Raw genomic sequence first — 25,329 nt, forward strand, 5'->3', positions numbered from 1 at the left:
TCTCTCTCTCCAGTTCAGCTGTCTCTAGAGTTAATCTCTAAAGAGAGTTAATGTCTCTCTCTCTCTCCAGTTCAGCTGTCCCTAGAGAGAGTAAAGAGAGTTAATGTCTCTCTCTCTCTCCAGTTCAGCTGTCCCTAGAGCGTCTAAAGAGAGTTAATGTCTCTCTCTCTCTCCAGTTCAGCTGTCTCTAGAGAGAGTAAAGAGAGTTAATGTCTCTCTCTCTCTCCAGTTCAGCTGTCTCTAGAGTACATCTCTAAAGAGAGTTAATGTCTCTCTCTCTCTCCAGTTCAGCTGTCCCTAGAGAGTCTAAAGAGAGTTAATGTCTCTCTCGCTCTCCAGTTCAGCTGTCTCTAGAGTTAATCTCTAAAGAGAGTTAATGTCTCTCTCTCTCTACAGTTCAGCTGTCTCTAGAGAGAGTAAAGAGAGTTAATGTCTCTCTCTCTCTCCAGTTCAGCTGTCTCTAGAGTACATCTCTAAAGAGAGTTAATGTCTCTCTCTCTCTCCAGTTCAGCTGTCTCTAGAGTTAATCTCTAAAGAGAGTTAATGTCTCTCTCTCTCTCCAGTTCAGCTGTCTCTAGAGTTCATCTCTAAAGAGAGTTAATGTCTCTCTCTCTCTCCAGTTCAGCTGTCTCTAGAGTTCATCTCTAAAGAGAGTTAATGTCTCTCTCTCTCTCTCCAGTTCAGCTGTCTCTAGAGTTAATCTCTAAAGAGAGTTAATGTCTCTCTCTCTCTCTCTCCAGTTCAGCTGTCCCTAGAGAGTCTAAAGAGAGTTAATGTCTCTCTCTCTCTCCAGTTCAGCTGTCCCTAGAGAGTCTAGAGAGTTAATGTCTCTCTCTCTCTCCAGTTCAGCTGTCTCTAGAGAGTCTAAAGAGAGTTAATGTCTCTCTCTCTCTCTCCAGTTCAGCTGTCTCTAGAGTACATCTCTAAAGAGAGTTAATGTCTCTCTCTCTCTCTCTCTCTCCAGTTCAGCTGTCTCTAGAGTTCATCTCTAAAGAGAGTTAATGTCTCTCTCTCCAGTTCAGCTGTCTCTAGAGTTAATCTCTAAAGAGAGTTAATGTCTCTCTCTTTCTCCAGTTCAGCTGTCTCTAGAGTTAATCTCTAAAGAGAGTTAATGTCTCTCTCTCTCTCCAGTTCAGCTGTCCCTAGAGAGAGTAAAGAGAGTTAATGTCTCTCTCTCTCTCCAGTTCAGCTGTCCCTAGAGCGTCTAAAGAGAGTTAATGTCTCTCTCTCTCTCCAGTTCAGCTGTCTCTAGAGAGAGTAAAGAGAGTTAATGTCTCTCTCTCTCTCCAGTTCAGCTGTCTCTAGAGTACATCTCTAAAGAGAGTTAATGTCTCTCTCTCTCTCCAGTTCAGCTGTCCCTAGAGAGTCTAAAGAGAGTTAATGTCTCTCTCTCTCTCCAGTTCAGCTGTCTCTAGAGTTAATCTCTAAAGAGAGTTAATGTCTCTCTCTCTCTACAGTTCAGCTGTCTCTAGAGAGAGTAAAGAGAGTTAATGTCTCTCTCTCTCTCCAGTTCAGCTGTCTCTAGAGTACATCTCTAAAGAGAGTTAATGTCTCTCTCTCTCTCCAGTTCAGCTGTCTCTAGAGTTAATCTCTAAAGAGAGTTAATGTCTCTCTCTCTCTCCAGTTCAGCTGTCTCTAGAGTTCATCTCTAAAGAGAGTTAATGTCTCTCTCTCTCTCCAGTTCAGCTGTCTCTAGAGTTCATCTCTAAAGAGAGTTAATGTTTCTCTCTCTCTCCAGTTCAGCTGTCTCTAGAGTTAATCTCTAAAGAGAGTTAATGTCTCTCTCTCTCTCCAGTCCAGCTGTCCCTAGAGAGAGTAAAGAGAGTTAATGTCTCTCTCTCTCTCCAGTTCAGCTGTCCCTAGAGCGTCTAAAGAGAGTTAATGTCTCTCTCTCTCTCCAGTTCAGCTGTCTCTAGAGAGAGTAAAGAGAGTTAATGTCTCTCTCTCTCTCCAGTTCAGCTGTCTCTAGAGTACATCTCTAAAGAGAGTTAATGTCTCTCTCTCTCTCCAGTTCAGCTGTCCCTAGAGAGAGTAAAGAGAGTTAATGTCTCTCTCTCTCTCCAGTTCAGCTGTCCCTAGAGCGTCTAAAGAGAGTTAATGTCTCTCTCTCTCTCCAGTTCAGCTGTCTCTAGAGAGAGTAAAGAGAGTTAATGTCTCTCTCTCTCTCCAGTTCAGCTGTCTCTAGAGTACATCTCTAAAGAGAGTTAATGTCTCTCTCTCTCTCCAGTTCAGCTGTCCCTAGAGAGTCTAAAGAGAGTTAATGTCTCTCTCTCTCTCCAGTTCAGCTGTCCCTAGAGAGTCTAAAGAGAGTTAATGTCTCTCTCTCTCTCCAGTTCAGCTGTCCCTAGAGTTAATCTCTAAAGAGAGTTAATGTCTCTCTCTCTCTCCAGTTCAGCTGTCCCTAGAGAGTCTAAAGAGAGTTAATGTCTCTCTCTCTCTCCAGTTCAGCTGTCTCTAGAGAGAGTAAAGAGAGTTAATGTCTCTCTCTCTCTCCAGTTCAGCTGTCCCTAGAGTTAATCTCTAAAGAGAGTTAATGTCTCTCTCTCCAGTTCAGCTGTCTCTAGAGTACATCTCTAAAGAGAGTTAATGTCTCTCTCTCTCTCCAGTTCAGCTGTCCCTACCCAGGAGGATGTATCTGTCCAGCCTGCCTCACCGTTACACTGCTGCTCAACTCCACTTCCACTGGGGCTCAGAACACCTGCCTGTCGGATCAGAACACACCGTCAACGGCAGACAGTTTGCTGCCGAGGTAACCTAACACACTGTTATACACTAACACACTGTTATACACTAACACACTGGTACACACTAACACACTGGTACACACTGTTATACACTAACACACTGGTACACACTGGTACACACTAACACACTGTTATACACTAATACACTGGTACACACTAATACACTGGTACACACTGGTACACACTGTTATACACTAACACACTGTTATACACTAACACACTGTTATACACTAACACACTGTTATACACTGGTACACACTGTTATACACTAATACACTGGTACACACTGGTACACACTAACACACTGTTACACACTAACACACTGTTATACACTAACACACTGTTACACACTAACACACTGTTACACACTGGTACACACTGGTACACACTGTTATACACTAACACACTGTTACACACTAACACACTGTTACACACTGGTACACACTGGTACACACTGTTATACACTAACACACTGTTATACACTATCACACTGTTATACACTAACACACTGTTACACACTAACACACTGTTACACACTGTTACACACTGTTACACACTGGTACACACTGGTACACACTAACACACTGTTACACACTAACACACTGTTATACACTAACACACTGTTATACACTAACATACTGGTACACACTAATACACACTGTTATACACTAACACACTGTTATACACTAACACACTGTTATACACTAATACACTGTTATACACTAACACACTGGTACACACTAATACACACTGTTATACACTAATACACTGTTATACACTAACACACTGGTACACACTGTTATACACTAATACACTGGTACACACTAACACACTGGTACACACTAATACACACTGTTATACACTAACACACTGTTATACACTAATACACTGTTATACACTAACACACTGTTATACACTAACACACTGGTACACACTGTTATACACTAATACACTGTTATACACTAACACACTGTTATACACTAACATACTGGTACACACTAATACACACTGTTATACACTAACACACTGTTATACACTAACACACTGTTATACACTAATACACTGTTACACACTGGTACACACTGGTACACACTGTTATACACTAATACACTGGTACACACTGGTGCACACTGTTATACACTAATACACTGGTACACACTGGTACACACTGGTACACACTGTTATACACTAATACACTGGTACACACTGGTACACACTGGTACACACTGTTATACACTAATACACTGGTACACACTGGTACACACTGGTACACACTGTTATACACTAATACACTGGTACACACTGGTACACACTGGTACACACTGTTATACACTAATACACTGGTATACACTAACACACTGTTATACACTGGTACACACTGGTACACACTGTTATACACTAACACACTGTTATACACTAACACACTGTTATACACTGGTACACACTGGTACACACTGTTATACACTAATACACTGGTACACACTGGTACACACTAACACACTGTTATACACTAACACACTGTTACACACTGTTATACACTAACACACTGTTATACACTAACACACTGTTATACACTAATACACTGTTACACACTGGTACACACTGGTACACACTGTTATACACTAATACACTGGTACACACTGGTACACACTGGTACACACTAACACACTGGTACACACTAACACACTGGTACACACTGGTACACACTAACACACTGGTACACACTGTTACACACTAACACACTGGTACACACTGGTACACACTAACACACTGGTACACACTGGTACACACTGGTACACACTGGTACACACTAACACACTGTTATACACTAACACACTGGTACACACTGGTACACACTGGTACACACTGGTACACACTGGTACACACTGGTACACACTAACACACTGGTACACACTGGTACACACTGGTACACACTAACACACTGTTACACACTGGTACACACTGGTACACACTGTTATACACTAACACACTGGTACACACTGTTATACACTAACACACTGGTACACACTAACACACTGTTACACACTGGTACACACTGTTACACACTGTTATACACTAACACACTGTTACACACTAACACACTGTTACACACTGGTACACTGTTACACACTAACACACTGTTACACACTGTTATACACTAATACACTGGTACACACTGGTACACACTGGTACACACTGGTACACACTGTTATACACTAACACACTGTTACACACTAACACACTGTTACACACTGGTACACACTGTTACACACTGTTATACACTAACACACTGTTATACACTAACACACTGGTACACACTGTTATACACTAACACACTGTTACACACTGGTACACACTGTTATACACTAACACACTGTTACACACTGGTACACACTGGTACACACTGTTATACACTAACACACTGTTACACACTGGTACACACTGGTACACACTGTTATACACTAACACACTGGTACACACTGGTACACACTGGTACACACTGTTATACACTAACACACTGTTACACACTAACACACTGGTACACACTGGTACACACTGTTATACACTAACACACTGTTACACACTAACACACTGTTACACACTGGCACACACTGTTACACACTGTTATACACTAACACACTGGTACACACTGTTATACACTAACACACTGTTATACACTAACACACTGGTACACACTGTTATACACTAACACACTGTTACACACTGGTACACACTGGTACACACTGTTATACACTAACACACTGTTACACACTGGTACACACTGGTACACACTGTTATACACTAACACACTGGTACACACTGGTACACACTAACACACTGGTACACACTGGTACACACTGTTATACACTAACACACTGGTACACACTAACACACTGGTACACACTGGTACACACTAACACACTGGTACACACTGGTACACACTGGTACACACTGGTACACACTGTTATACACTAACACACTGGTACACACTGGTACACACTGGTACACACTGGTACACACTGTTATACACTAACACACTGTTACACACTAACACACTGTTACACACTGGTACACACTGTTACACACTGTTATACACTAACACACTGTTATACACTAACACACTGGTACACACTGTTATACACTAACACACTGTTACACACTGGTACACACTGTTATACACTAACACACTGTTACACACTGGTACACACTGGTACACACTGTTATACACTAACACACTGTTACACACTGGTACACACTGGTACACACTGTTATACACTAACACACTGGTACACACTGGTACACACTGGTACACACTGTTATACACTAACACACTGTTACACACTAACACACTGGTACACACTGGTACACACTGTTATACACTAACACACTGTTACACACTAACACACTGTTACACACTGGTACACACTGTTACACACTGTTATACACTAACACACTGGTACACACTGTTATACACTAACACACTGTTATACACTAACACACTGGTACACACTGTTATACACTAACACACTGTTACACACTGGTACACACTGGTACACACTGTTATACACTAACACACTGTTACACACTGGTACACACTGGTACACACTGTTATACACTAACACACTGGTACACACTGGTACACACTAACACACTGGTACACACTGGTACACACTGTTATACACTAACACACTGGTACACACTAACACACTGGTACACACTGGTACACACTAACACACTGGTACACACTGGTACACACTGGTACACACTGGTACACACTGTTATACACTAACACACTGGTACACACTGGTACACACTGGTACACACTGGTACACACTGTTATACACTAACACACTGTTACACACTAACACACTGTTACACACTGGTACACACTGTTACACACTGTTATACACTAACACACTGGTACACACTGTTATACACTAACACACTGGTACACACTGTTACACACTGTTACACACTGGTACACACTAACACACTGTTACACACTGTTACACACTGTTACACACTGTTATACACTAACACACTGGTACACACTGTTACACACTGGTACACACTGGTACACACTGGTACACACTGTTATACACTAACACACTGTTACACACTAACACACTGTTACACACTGGTACACACTGTTACACACTGTTATACACTAACACACTGGTACACACTGGTACACACTGTTATACACTAACACACTGGTACACACTAACACACTGGTACACACTGGTACACACTAACACACTGGTACACACTGGTACACACTGTTACACACTGGTACACACTGTTATACACTAACACACTGGTACACACTGTTACACACTGGTACACACTGTTATACACTAACACACTGGTACACACTAACACACTGTTACACACTGGTACACACTGGTACACACTGTTACACACTGTTATACACTAACACACTGGTACACACTGGTACACACTAACACACTGGTACACAGTGGTACACACTGTTATACACTAATACACTGGTACACACTGGTACACACTGTTATACACTAATACACTGTTACACACTGGTACACACTAACACACTGGTACACACTGGTACACACTGTTATACACTAATACACTGGTACACACTGGTACACACTGTTATACACTAATACACTGTTACACACTGGTACACACTAACACACTGGTACACACTGGTACACACTGTTATACACTAATACACTGGTACACACTGGTACACACTGTTATACACTAATACACTGTTACACACTGGTACACACTAACACACTGGTACACACTGGTACACACTGTTATACACTAATACACTGGTACACACTGGTACACACTGTTATACACTAACACACTGTTATACACTAACACACTGTTATACACTGGTACACACTAACACACTGTTACACACTGGTACACACTGGTACACACTGGTACACACTGGTACACACTGGTACACACTAACACACTGGTACACACTGGTACACACTGGTACACACTGGTACACACTGGTACACACTGGTACACACTGTTACACACTGGTACACACTGGTACACACTGGTACACACTAACACACTGGTACACACTAACACACTGGTACACACTGGTACACACTGGTACACACTGGTACACACTGGTACACACTGGTACACACTAACACACTAACACACTGGTACACACTGGTACACACTGGTACACACTAACACACTGGTACACACTGGTACACACTGGTACACACTAACACACTGGTACACACTGGTACACACTAACACACTGGTACACACTGGTACACACTGGTACACACTGGTACACACTAACACACTGGTACACACTGGTACACACTGGTACACACTGTTATACACTGGTACACACTAACACACTGGTACACACTGGTACACACTAACACACTGGTACACACTGGTACACACTGGTACACACTGGTACACACTAACACACTGGTACACACTGGTACACACTGTTACACACTAACACTCTGGTACACACTGGTACACACTGTTACACACTAACACACTGTTACACACTAACACACTATTACACACTAACACACTGTTACACACTAACACACTGTTACCTACAGCTGGGGTAGAGACCTACAGCTGGGACAGACCTACAGCTGGGGTAGAGACCTACAGCTGGGGTAGAGACCTACAGCTAGGGTAGAGACCTACAGCTGGGGTAGAGACCTACAGCTGGGACAGACCTACAGCTGGGACAGAGACCTACAGCTGGTACAGACCTACAGCTGGGGTAGAGACCTACAGCAGGGGTAGAGACCTACAGCTGGGACAGACCTACAGCTGGGGTAGAGACCTACAGCTGGGGTAGAGACCTACAGCTGGGGTAGAGACCTACAGCTGGGACAGACCTACAGCTGGGACAGAGACCTACAGCTGGTACAGACCTACAGCTGGGGTAGAGACCTACAGCAGGGGTAGAGACCTACAGCTGGGACAGACCTACAGCTGGGGTAGAGACCTACAGCTGGGACAGACCTACAGCTGGGGTAGAGACCTACAGCTGGGAGAGACCTACAGCTGGGGTAGAGACCTACAGCTGGGGTAGAGACCTACAGCTGGGGTAGAGACCTACAGCTGGGGTAGAGACCTACAGCTGGGGTAGAGACCTACAGCTGGGACAGACCTACAGCTGGGGTAGAGACCTACAGCTGGGACAGACCTACAGCTGGGACAGAGACCTACAGCTGGTACAGACCTACAGCTGGGGTAGAGACCTACAGCTGGGACAGACCTACAGCTGGGGTAGAGACCTACAGCTGGGACAGAGACCTACAGCTGGGACAGACCTACAGCTGGGGTAGAGACCTACAGCTGGGACAGACCTACAGCTGGGACAGACCTACAGCTGGGGTAGAGGCCTACAGCTGGGACAGACCTACAGCTGGGACAGACCTACAGCTAGGGTAGAGACCTACAGCTGGGGTACAGACCTACAGCTGGGACAGACCTACAGCTGGGGACAGACCTACAGCTGGGGTAGAGGCCTACAGCTGGGGTAGAGGCCTACAGCTGGGGTAGAGACCTACAGCTGGAGTAGAGACCTACAGGGGATAAGACTGACTGAGATCTTATTTAAGATACACGTTGAAGAGGTTTCAGATGTTTTCAGAAGATGGGAATGGACTCTGCTGTCCTAGCTTCAGGGGGAAGATGGTTACACCATTGGGGTGGCAGGATAGATGAGAGCTTAGACTGGGCTGAGAGGGAGCCACCTCTGGTTCAAGAGACCAGAGGTGGCAGAACGGAGGGCTCTGGTTGGGGTGTAGGGTTTTAGCATAGCCTGCAGGTAGGGAAGGGCCACGCCTCTTGCTGCTCCGTAGGCATGTACCATGGTCTGGAAGTGGATGTGGGCTTCGACTGGAAGCCAGTGGAGTTTGCAGAGGAGCGGGGGAACTTTGGAAAGTTGACCACCAGGTGGCCTTCAGCGTTCTGGACAGTTTGATGGCTCAGACTAATTATGTGAAAGCCAGTGACTTCAGCTACTGACATTTAATTGGTACAGAGACTGGAGCCATTAACACCACCATTAACACCACCACTCACAACACACACACACACACACACACACACACACACACACACACACACACACACACACACACACACACACACACACACACACACACACACACACACACACACACACACACACACACACACACACACACACACACACACACACACACACACACACACACAGGACAGCCCTTTGAAGTAATATACTTAACACAGGGTCAACACACACACACCCTCACAACACACACACCCTCACAACAACACACACACACACACTCACGCTGGCCTTCTGTCCAGACTACAGCTGAGGGAGTTTCAGAGAGCTGACCGCCTGTCTGTAAATCTCTGTCCTATTTCTCTCAACATCAAGTGGCCCAAGTGGTAGTCAGCTGTGCATTTTGAGGAACACACCCTTTCCCCATTCAACAGTTAGAAAACCAGCTTATTGTGCATCTTCCATTTTATAGTATAATTGAACACTCAGTTAGAGTCTGGTCTGTGTGGTTTGGATGACATCATCACTATCTATATCTAGATTCCAGTGAAGGAATCTGTGCTCCGTTCTGGTTTTAGACTCTCAGAACATTACAATTTAAATCAACAGTAAACAGGGAGAAACAATATGCATTAGAAGATGTATCATCTAGCTCTGTGGTTCAAGACCGAGAACTATTAGAAGATGTATCGTCTAGCTCTGTGGTTCAAGACAGAGAACTATTAGAAGATGTATCGTCGAGCTCTGTGGTTCAAGACAGAGAACTATTAGAAGATGTATCGTCTAGCTCTGTGGATCAAGACCGAGAACTATTAGAAGATGTATCGTCTAGCTCTGTGGTTCAAGACAGAGAACTATTAGAAGATGTATCATCTAGCTCTGTGGTTTAAGACCGAGAACTATTAGAAGATGTATCGTCTAGCTCTGTGGTTCAAGACAGAGAACTATTAGAAGATTTATCGTCTAGCTCTGTGGTTCAAGACAGAGAACTATTAGAAGATGTATCGTCTAGCTCTGTGGATCAAGACAGAGAACTATTAGAAGATGTATCGTCTAGCTCTGTGGATCAAGACAGAGAACTATTAGAAGATGTATCGTCTAGCTCTGTGGTTCAAGACAGAGAACTATTAGAAGATGTATCGTCTAGCTCTGTGGTTCAAGACAGAGAACTATTAGAAGATGTATCGTCTAGCTCTGTGGTTCAAGACAGAGAACTATTAGAAGATGTATCGTCTAGCTCTGTGGTTCAAGACAGAGAACTATTAGAAGATGTATCGTCTAGCTCTGTGGTTCAAGACCGAGAACTATTAGAAGATGTATCGTCTAGCTCTGTGGTTCAAGACAGAGAACTATTAGAAGATGTATCGTCTAGCTCTGTGGTTCAAGACCGAGAACTATTAGAAGATGTATCGTCTAGCTCTGTGGATCAAGACAGAGAACTATTAGAAGATGTATCGTCTAGCTCTGTGGATCAAGACAGAGAACCATTAGAAGATGTATCGTCTAGCTCTGTGGATCAAGACAGAGAACTATTAGAAGATGTATCATCTAGCTCTGTGGTTCAAGACAGAGAACCTTCATCCATTCTTTCCAGTCAGCCCAGTCAAAACTGTTCGCTGCTCTGGCCCCCCAATGGTGGAACAAACTCCCTCACGACGCCAGGACAGCGGAGTCAATCACCACCTTCCGGGGAGACACCTGAAACCCCACCTCTTTAAGGAATACCTAGGATAGGATAAGTAATCCCTCTCAACCCCCCCCTTTAAGATTTAGATGCACTATTGTAAAGTGACTGTTCCACTGGATGTCTTAAGGTGAATGCACCAATTTGTATGTCGCTCTGGATAAGAGCGTCTGCTAAATGACTTAAATGTAAATGTAATGTAAATGAGAACCATAAATGACAGAATGTCTGTAGATGAGAACCATAAATGACAGAATGTCTATAGATGAGAACCATAAATGACAGTATGTCTATAGATGAGAACCATAAATGACAGAATGTCTGTAGATGAGAACCATGAATGACAGAATGTCTGTAGATGAGAACCATGAATGACAGTATGTCTGTAGATGAGAACCATGAATGACAGTATGTCTGTAGATGAGAACCATGAATGACAGTATGTCTGTAGATGAGAACCATGAATGACAGAATGTCTGTAGATGAGAACCATGAATGACAGAATGTCTGTAGATGAGAACCATGAATGACAGTATGTCTGTAGATGAGAACCATGAATGACAGTATGTCTGTAGATGAGAACCATGAATGACAGTATGTCTGTAGATGAGAACCATGAATGACAGTATGTCTGTAGATGAGAACCATGAATGACAGTATGTCTGTAGATGAGAACCATGAATGACAGTATGTCTATAGATGAGAACCATGAATGACAGTATGTCTGTAGATGAGAACCATGAATGACAGTATGTCTGTAGATGAGAACCATGAATGACAGTATGTCTGTAGATGAGAACCATGAATGACAGTATGTCTGTAGATGAGAACCATGAATGACAGTATGTCTGTAGATGAGAACCATGAATGACAGTATGTCTGTAGATGAGAACCATGAAACCTTTCCAGTGCATCTTCCATCGTCAACCCAGAGTATCTTAAGCAAAGAAACCTTGTAGAACTCTTTTATGATTCAGTTAATCTTTGGTGGAAAATGAGAGACTGCAATGGGCGGGTTCACTGTGAAGTATTTTTAAAATGTTTGCTTTTCATTGTCATGTCTAAATGCAATGTAATTAGAAATAAGGGAATGGAGGTAGGACCTCCAAATGTGAATCAGATGAATCTACCCACACTGACTGGACTCTACCCACACACTGACTGGACTCTACCCACACACTGACTGGACTCTACCCACACACTGACTGGACTCTACCCACACACTGACTGGACTCTACCCACACACTGACTGGACTCTACCCACACACTGACTGGACTCTACCCACACACTGACTGGACTCTACCCACACACTGACTGGACTCTACCCACACTGACTGGACTGGACTCTACCCACACACTGACTGGACTCTACCCACACACTGACTGGACTCTACCCACACACTGACTGGACTCTACCCACACACTGACTGGACTCTACCCACACACTGACTGGACTCTACCCACACACTGACTGGACTCTACCCACACACTGACTGGACTCTACCCACACACTGACTGGACTCTACCCACACACTGACTGGACTCTACCCACACACTGACTGGACTCTACCCACACACTGACTGGACTCTACCCACACACTGACTGGACTCTACCCACACACTGACTGGACTCTACCCACACACTGACTGGACTCTACCCACACACTGACTGGACTCTACCCACACACTGACTGGACTCTACCCACACTGACTGGACTCTACCCACACACTGACTGGACTCTACCCACACTGACTGGACTCTACCCACACACTGACTGGACTCTACCCACACACTGACTGGACTCTACCCACACACTGACTGGACTCTACCCACACTGACTGGACTCTACCCACACTGACTGGACTCTACCCCACACTGACTGGACTCTCTACCCACACACTGACTGGACTCTACCCACACACTGACTGGACTCTACCCACACACTGACTGGACTCTACCCACACACTGACTGGACTCTACCCACACACACTGACTGGACTCTACCCACACACTGACTGACTGGACTCTACCCACACACTGACTGGACTCTACCCACACACTGACTGGACTCTACCCACACACTGACTGGACTCTACCCACACACTGACTGGACTCTACCCACACACTGACTGGACTCTACCCACACACTGACTGGACTCTACCCACACTGACTGGACTCTACCCACACACTGACTGACTCTACCCACACACTGACTGACTCTACCCACACACTGACTGGACTCTACCCACACACTGACTGGACTCTACCCACACACTGACTGGACTCTACCCACACACTGACTGGACTCTACCCACACACTGACTGGACTCTACCCACACACTGACTGGACTCTACCCACACACTGACTGGACTCTACCCCACACTGACTGGACTCTACCCACACACTGACTGGACCCACACACTGACTGACTCTACCCACACACTGACTGGACTCTACCCACACACTGACTGGACTCTACCCACACACTGACTGGACTCTACCCACACACTGACTGGACTCTACCCACACACTGACTGGACTCTACCCACACACTGACTGGACTCTACCCACACACTGACTGGACTCTACCCACACACTGACTGGACTCTACCCACACACTGACTGGACTCTACCCACACACTGACTGGACTCTACCCCACACTGACTGGACTCTACCCACACTGACTGGACTCTACCCACACACTGACTGGACTCTACCCACACACTGACTGGACTCTACCCACACACTGACTGGACTCTACCCACACACTGACTGGACTCTACCCACACACTGACTGGACTCTACCCACACACTGACCCACACACTGACTGGACTCTACCCACACTGACTGGACTCTACCCACACACTGACTGGACTCTACCCACACACTGACTGGACTCTACCCACACACTGACTGGACTCTACCCACACACTGACTGGACTCTACCCACACACTGACTGGACTCTACCCACACACTGACTGGACTCTACCCACACTGACTGGACTCTACCCACACACTGACTGGACTCTACCCACACACTGACTGGACTCTACCCCACACTGACTGGACTCTACCCACACACTGACTGGACTCTACCCACACACTGACTGGACTCTACCCACACACTGACTGGACTCTACCCACACTGACTGGACTCTACCACACACTGACTGGACTCTACCCACACACTGACTGGACTCTACCCACACACTGACTGGACTCTACCCACACACTGACTGGACTCTACCCACACACTGACTGGACTCTACCCACACACTGACTGGACTCTACCCACACACTGACTGGACTCTACCCACACACTGACTGGACTCTACCCACACACACTGACTGACTGGACTCTACCCCACACTGACTGACTGGACTCTACCCACACACTGACTGGACTCTACCCACACACTGACTGGACTCTACCCACACACTGACTGGACTCTACCCACACACTGACTGGACTCTACCCACACACTGACTGGACTCTACCCACACACTGACTGGACTCTACCCACACACTGACTGGACTCTACCCACACACTGACTGGACTCTACCCACACACTGACTGGACTCTACCCACACACTGACTGGACTCTACCCACACACTGACTGGACTCTACCCACACACTGACTGGACTCTACCCACACACTGACTGGACTCTACCCACACACTGACTGGACTCTACCCACACACTGACTGGACTCTACCCACACACTGACTGGACTCTACCCACACACTGACTGGACTCTACCCACACACTGACTGGACTCTACCCACACACTGACTGGACTCTACCCACACTGACTGGACTCTACCCACACACTGACTGGACTCTACCCACACACTGACTGACTCTACCCACACACTGACTGGACTCTACCCACACACTGACTGGACTCTACCCACACACTGACTGGACTCTACCCACACACTGACTGGACTCTACCCACACACTGACTGGACTCTACCCACACACTGACTGGACTCTACCCACACACTGACTGGACTCTACCCACACACTGACTGGACTCTACCCACACACTGACTGGACTCTACCCACACACTGACTGGACTCTACCCACACACTGACTGGACTCTACCCACACACTGACTGGACTCTACCCACACACTGACTGGACTCTACCCACACTGACTGGACTCTACCCACACTGACTGGACTCTACCCACACACTGACTGGACTCTACCCACACACACTGACTGGACTCTACCCACACTGACTGGACTCTACCCACACACTGACTGGACTCTACCCACACACTGACTGGACTCTACCCACACACTGACTGGACTCTACCCACACACTGACTGGACTCTACCCACACACTGACTGGACTCTACCCACACACTGACTGGACTCTACCCACACACTGACTGGACTCTACCCACACACTGACTGGACTCTACCCACACACTGACTGGACTCTACCCACACACTGACTGGACTCTACCCACACACTGACTGGACTCTACCCACACTGACTGGACTCTACCCACACACTGACTGGACTCTACCCACACTGACTGGACTCTACCCACACACTGACTGGACTCTACCCACACTGACTGGACTCTACCCACACTGACTGGACTCTACCCACACACTGACTGGACTCTACCCACACACACTGACTGGACTCTACCCACACACTGACTGGACTCTACCCACACACTGACTGGACTCTACCCACACACTGACTGGACTCTACCCACACACTGACTGGACTCTACCCACACACTGACTGGACTCTACCCACACACTGACTGGACTCTACCCACACACTGACTGACTGGACTCTACCCACACACTGACTGGACTCTACCCACACACTGACTGGACTCTACCCACACACTGACTGGACTCTACCCACACACTGACTGGACTCTACCCACACACTGACTGGACTCTACCCACACACTGACTGGACTCTACCCACACACTGACTGGACTCTACCCACACACTGACTGGACTCTACCCACACACTGACTGGACTCTACCCACACACTGACTGGACTCTACCCACACACACTGACTGGACTCTACCCACACACTGACTGGACTCTACCCACACACTGGACTGACTGGACTCTACCCACACACTGACTGGACTCTACCCACACACTGACTGGACTCTACCCACACACTGACTGGACTCTACCCACACACACTGACTGGACTCTACCCACACACACTGACTGGACTCTACCCACACACACTGACTGGACTCTACCCACACACTGACTGGACTCTACCCACACACACTGACTGGACTCTACCCACACACTGACTGACTGGACTCTACCCACACACTGACTGGACTCTACCCACACACTGACTGGACTCTACCCACACACTGACTGGACTCTACCCACACACTGACTGGACTCTACCCACACACTGACTGGACTCTACCCACACACACTGACTGGACTCTACCCACACTGACTGGACTCTACCCACACTGACTGGACTCTACCCACACACTGACTGGACTCTACCCACACACTGACTGGACTCTACCCACACACTGACTGGACTCTACCCACACACTGACTGGACTCTACCCACACACTGACTGGACTCTACCCACACACTGACTGGACTCTACCCACACACTGACTGGACTCTACCCACACACTGACTGGACTCTACCCACACACTGACTGGACTCTACCCACACACTGACTGGACTCTACCCACACTGACTGGACTCTACCCACACACTGACTGGACTCTACCCACACTGACTGGACTCTACCCACACACTGACTGGACTCTACCCACACACTGACTGGACTCTACCCACACACTGGACTCTACCCACACACTGACTGGACTCTACCCACACACTGACTGGACTCTACCCACACTGACTGGACTCTACCCACACACTGACTGGACTCTACCCACACACTGACTGGACTCTACCCACACACTGGACTGACTGGACTCTACCCACACACACTGACTGGACTCTACCCACACACTGACTGGACTCTACCCACACACTGACTGGACTCTACCCACACACACTGACTGGACTCTACCCACACACACTGACTGGACTCTACCCACACACACTGACTGGACTCTACCCACACACTGACTGGACTCTACCCACACACACTGACTGGACTCTACCCACACACTGACTGACTGGACTCTACCCACACACTGACTGGACTCTACCCACACACTGACTGGACTCTACCCACACACTGACTGGACTCTACCCACACACTGACTGGACTCTACCCACACACTGACTGGACTCTACCCACACACTGACTGGACTCTACCCACACACACTGACTGGACTCTACCCACACTGACTGGACTCTACCCACACACTGACTGGACTCTACCCACACACTGACTGGACTCTACCCACACACTGACTGGACTCTACCCACACACTGACTGGACTCTACCCACACACTGACTGGACTCTACCCACACACTGACTGGACTCTACCCACACACTGACTGGACTCTACCCACACACTGACTGGACTCTACCCACACACTGACTGGACTCTACCCACACACTGACTGGACTCTACCCACACTGACTGGACTCTACCCACACACTGACTGGACTCTACCCACACTGACTGGACTCTACCCACACACTGACTGGACTCTACCCACACACTGACTGGACTCTACCCACACACTGACTGGACTCTACCCACACACTGACTGGACTCTACCCACACACTGACTGGACTCTACCCACACACTGACTGGACTCTACCCACACACTGACTGGACTCTACCCACACACTGACTGGACTCTACCCACACACTGACTGGACTCTACCCACACACTGACTGGACTCTACCCACACACTGACTGGACTCTACCCACACTGACTGGACTCTACCCACACACTGACTGGACTCTACCCACACACTGACTGACTCTACCCACACACTGACTGGACTCTACCCACACACTGACTGGACTCTACCCACACACTGACTGGACTCTACCCACACACTGACTGGACTCTACCCACACACTGACTGGACTCTACCCACACACTGACTGGACTCTACCCACACACTGACTGGACTCTACCCACACACTGACTGGACTCTACCCACACACTGACTGGACTCTACCCACACACTGACTGGACTCTACCCACACACTGACTGGACTCTACCCACACACTGACTGGACTCTACCCACACACTGACTGGACTCTACCCACACACTGACTGGACTCTACCCACACACTGACTGGACTCTACCCACACTGACTGGACTCTACCCACACTGACTGGACTCTACCCACACACTGACTGGACTCTACCCACACACACTGACTGGACTCTACCCACACTGACTGGACTCTACCCACACACTGACTGGACTCTACCCACACACTGACTGGACTCTACCCACACACTGACTGGACTCTACCCACACACTGACTGGACTCTACCCACACACTGACTGGACTCTACCCACACACTGACTGGACTCTACCCACACACTGACTGGACTCTACCCACACACTGACTGGACTCTACCCACACACTGACTGGACTCTACCCACACACTGACTGGACTCTACCCACACACTGACTGGACTCTACCCACACTGACTGGACTCTACCCACACACTGACTGGACTCTACCCACACTGACTGGACTCTACCCACACACTGACTGGACTCTACCCACACTGACTGGACTCTACCCACACTGACTGGACTCTACCCACACACTGACTGGACTCTACCCACACACACTGACTGGACTCTACCCACACACTGACTGGACTCTACCCACACACTGACTGGACTCTACCCACACACTGACTGGACTCTACCCACACACTGACTGGACTCTACCCACACACTGACTGGACTCTACCCACACACTGACTGGACTCTACCCACACACTGACTGACTGGACTCTACCCACACACTGACTGGACTCTACCCACACACTGACTGGACTCTACCCACACACTGACTGGACTCTACCCACACACTGACTGGACTCTACCCACACACTGACTGGACTCTACCCACACACTGACTGGACTCTACCCACACACTGACTGGACTCTACCCACACACTGACTGGACTCTACCCACACACTGACTGGACTCTACCCACACACTGACTGGACTCTACCCCACACACTGACTGGACTCTACCCACACACTGACTGGACTCTACCCACACACTGGACTGACTGGACTCTACCCACACACTGACTGGACTCTACCCACACACTGACTGGACTCTACCCACACACACTGACTGGACTCTACCCCACACACTGACTGGACTCTACCCACACACACTGACTGGACTCTACCCACACACACTGACTGGACTCTACCCACACACTGACTGGACTCTACCCACACACACTGACTGGACTCTACCCACACACTGACTGGACTCTACCCACACACTGACTGGACTCTACCCACACACTGACTGGACTCTACCCACACACTGACTGGACTCTACCCACACTGACTGGACTCTACCCACACACTGACTGGACTCTACCCACACTGACTGGACTCTACCCACACACTGACTGGACTCTACCCACACACTGACTGGACTCTACCCACACACTGACTGGACTCTACCCACACACTGACTGGACTCTACCCACACACTGACTGGACTCTACCCACACACTGACTGGACTCTACCCACACACTGACTGGACTCTACCCACACACTGACTGGACTCTACCCACACACTGACTGGACTCTACCCACACACACTGACTGGACTCTACCCACACACACTGACTGGACTCTACCCACACACACTGACTGGACTCTACCCACACACTGACTGGACTCTACCCACACACACTGACTGGACTCTACCCACACACTGACTGACTGGACTCTACCCACACACTGACTGGACTCTACCCACACACTGACTGGACTCTACCCACACACTGACTGGACTCTACCCACACACTGACTGGACTCTACCCACACACTGACTGGACTCTACCCACACACTGACTGGACTCTACCCACACACACTGACTGGACTCTACCCACACACTGACTGGACTCTACCCACACACTGACTGGACTCTACCCACACACTGACTGGACTCTACCCACACACTGACTGGACTCTACCCACACACTGACTGGACTCTACCCACACTGACTGGACTCTACCCACACACTGACTGGACTCTACCCACACACTGACTGGACTCTACCCACACACTGACTGGACTCTACCCACACACTGACTGGACTCTACCCACACACTGACTGGACTCTACCCACACACTGACTGGACTCTACCCACACACTGACTGGACTCTACCCACACACACTGACTGGACTCTACCCACACACTGACTGGACTCTACCCACACTAACTGGACTCTACCCACACTGACTGGACTCTACCCACACACTGACTGGACTCTACCCACACACTGACTGGACTCTACCCACACACTGACTGGACTCTACCCACACACTGACTGGACTCTACCCACACACACTGACTGGACTCTACCCACACTGACTGGACTCTACCCACACTGACTGGACTCTACCCACACACTGACTGGACTCTACCCACACACACTGACTGGACTCTACCCACACACTGACTGGACTCTACCCACACTGACTGGACTCTACCCACACTGACTTGACTCTACCCACACACTGACTGGACTCTACCCACACACTGACTGGACTCTACCCACACACTGACTGGACTCTACCCACACTGACTGGACTCTACCCACACACTGACTGGACTCTACCCACACACTGACTGGACTCTACCCACACACTGACTGGACTCTACCCACACACTGACTGGACTCTACCCACACACTGACTGGACTCTACCCACACACTGACTGACTGGACTCTACCCACACACTGACTGGACTCTACCCACACACTGACTGGACTCTACCCACACACTGACTGGACTCTACCCACACACTGACTGGACTCTACCCACACACTGACTGACTGGACTCTACCCACACACTGACTGGACTCTACCCACACACTGACTGACTGGACTCTACCCACACACTGACTGGACTCTACCCACACACTGACTGGACTCTACCCACACACACTGACTGGACTCTACCCACACACTGACTGGACTCTACCCACACACTGACTGGACTCTACCCACACACTGACTGACTGGACTCTACCCACACACTGACTGACTGGACTCTACCCACACACTGACTGGACTCTACCCACACACTGACTGGACTCTACCCACACACTGACTGGACTCTACCCACACACACTGACTGACTGGACTCTACCCACACACACTGACTGACTGGACTCTACCCACACACTGACTGACTGGACTCTACCCACACACTGACTGGACTCTACCCACACACTGACTGGACTCTACCCACACACTGACTGGACTCTACCCACACACTGACTGGACTCTACCCACACACTGACTGGACTCTACCCACACACTGACTGGACTCTACCCACACACTGACTGGACTCTACCCACACTGACTGGACTCTACCCACACTGACTGGACTCTACCCACACACTGACTGGACTCTACCCACACACTGACTGGACTCTACCCACACACTGACTGGACTCTACCCACACACTGACTGGACTCTACCCCCACACTGACTGGACTCTACCCACACACTGACTGGACTCTACCCACACACTGACTGGACTCTACCCACACACTGACTGGACTCTACCCACACACTGACTGGACTCTACCCACACACTGACTGGACTCTACCCACACACTGACTGGACTCTACCCACACACTGACTGGACTCTACCCACACACTGACTGGACTCTACCCACACACTGACTGGACTCTACCCACACACTGACTGGACTCTACCCACACTGACTGGACTCTACCCACACACTGACTGGACTCTACCCACACACTGTCTGGACTCTACCCACACACTGACTGGACTCTACCCACACACTGACTCTACCCACACACTGACTGGACTCTACCCACACACTGACTGGACTCTACCCACACACTGGACTCTACCCACACACTGACTGGACTCTACCCACACACTGACTGGACTCTACCCACACTGACTGGACTCTACCCACACACTGACTGGACTCTACCCACACACTGACTGGACTCTACCCACACACTGACTAGACTCTACCCACACACACTGACTGGACTCTACCCACACACACTGACTGGACTCTACCCACACACACTGACTGGACTCTACCCACACTGACTGGACTCTACCCACACACTGACTGGACTTAACCACACTGACTGGACTTAACCACACTGACTGGACTCTACCCACACTGACTGGACTCTACCCACACACTGACTGGACTCTACCCACACTGACTGGACTCTACCCACACTGACTGGACTCTACCCACACACTGACTGGACTCTACCCACACACTGACTGGACTCTACCCACACACTGACTGGACTCTACCCACACTGACTGGACTCTACCCACACTGACTGGACTCTACCCACACACTGACTGGACTCTACCCACACACTGACTGGACTCTACCCACACACTGACTGGACTCTACCCACACACTGACTGGACTCTACCCACACACTGACTGGACTCTACCCACACACTGACTGGACTCTACCCACACACTGACTGGACTCTACCCACACACTGACTGGACTCTACCCACACACTGACTGGACTCTACCCACACACTGACTGGACTCTACCCACACACTGACTGGACTCTACCCACACTGACTGGACTCTACCCACACACTGACTGGACTCTACCCACACACTGTCTGGACTCTACCCACACACTGACTGGACTCTACCCACACACTGACTCTACCCACACACTGACTGGACTCTACCCACACACTGACTGGACTCTACCCACACACTGACTGGACTCTACCCACACACTGGACTCTACCCACACACTGACTGGACTCTACCCACACACTGACTGGACTCTACCCACACTGACTGGACTCTACCCACACTGACTGGACTCTACCCACACACTGACTGGACTCTACCCACACACTGTCTGGACTCTACCCACACACTGACTGGACTCTACCCACACACTGACTCTACCCACACACTGACTGGACTCTACCCACACACTGACTGGACTCTACCCACACACTGACTGGACTCTACCCACACACTGACTAGACTCTACCCACACACACTGTCTGGACTCTACCCACACACACTGACTGGACTCTACCCACACACACTGACTGGACTCTACCCACACACACTGACTGGACTCTACCCACACTGACTGGACTCTACCCACACACTGACTGGACTTAACCACACTGACTGGACTTTACCCACACACTGACTGGACTCTACCCACACTGACTGGACTCTACCCACACACTGACTAGACTCTACACACACACTGGACTCTACCCACACACTGACTGGACTCTACCCACACACTGACTGGACTCTACCCACACACTGACTAGACTCTACACACACACTGGACTCTACCCACACACTGACTGGACTCTACCCACACACTGACTGGACTCTACCCACACACTGACTGGACTCTACCCACACACTGACTGGACTCTACCCACACTGACTGGACTCTACCCACACACTGACTAGACTCTACACACACACTGGACTCTACCCACACACTGACTGGACTCTACCCACACACTGACTGGACTCTACCCACACACTGACTGGACTCTACCCACACACTGACTGGACTCTACCCACACACTGACTGGACTCTACCCACACACTGACTGGACTCTACCCACACACTGACTAGACTCTACACACACACTGGACTCTACCCACACACTGACTGGACTCTACCCACACACTGACTGGACTCTACCCACACACTGACTGGACTCTACCCACACACTGACTGGACTCTACCCACACACTGACTGGACTCTACCCACACTGACTGGACTCTACCCACACACTGACTAGACTCTACCCACACACTGACTGACTAGACTCTACCCACACTGACTGGACTCTACCCACACACTGACTAGACTCTACACACACACTGGACTCTACCCACACACTGACTGGACTCTACCCACACACTGACTGGACTCTACCCACACTGACTGGACTCTACCCACACTGACTGGACTCTACCCACACACTGACTGGACTCTACCCACACACTGACTGGACTCTACCCACACACTGACTGGACTCTACCCACACACACTGACTGGACTCTAACCACACACTGACTGGACTCTACCCACACACTGACTGGACTCTACCCACACACTGACTGGACTCTACCCACACTGACTGGACTCTACCCACACACTGACTGGACTCTACCCACACACTGACTGGACTCTACCCACACACACTGACTGGACTCTAACCACACACTGACTGGACTCTACCCACACACTGACTGGACTCTACCCACACACTGACTGGACTCTACCCACACACTGACTGGACTCTACCCACACACTGACTGGACTCTACCCACACACACACACACACACACACACACACACACACACACACACACACACACACACACACACACACACACACACACACACACACACACACACACACACACACACACACACACACACACACGTTGCTGCTACTCTGTTTACTTTCTGTCCTGATTGACTATCACTTTACCCCTACCTACACTACCATTCAAAAGTTTGGTGTCACTTAGAAAGGTCCTTGTTTTAGAAAGAAAATAACATTGTGGACATTGTTAATGTTG

General features: G+C 48.8%; 1 protein-coding gene across 1 annotated transcript in view; it reads left to right on the forward strand.

Moving 5' to 3' along the window:
* ca12 (carbonic anhydrase XII) overlaps positions 1–25,329 on the forward strand; it is a 101,394-nt gene that overhangs the window by 52,076 nt on the left and 23,989 nt on the right. Inside the window, exon 4 of the mRNA XM_046352064.1 lies at positions 2,607–2,749. Within this exon, the coding sequence (XP_046208020.1) occupies positions 2,607–2,749 (143 nt within the window). The remainder of the gene's footprint in view (positions 1–2,606; positions 2,750–25,329) is intronic.

Source organism: Oncorhynchus gorbuscha, linkage group LG06 (assembly GCF_021184085.1).
Source record: "Oncorhynchus gorbuscha isolate QuinsamMale2020 ecotype Even-year linkage group LG06, OgorEven_v1.0, whole genome shotgun sequence".
NCBI classification, from domain to species: domain Eukaryota; kingdom Metazoa; phylum Chordata; class Actinopteri; order Salmoniformes; family Salmonidae; genus Oncorhynchus; species Oncorhynchus gorbuscha.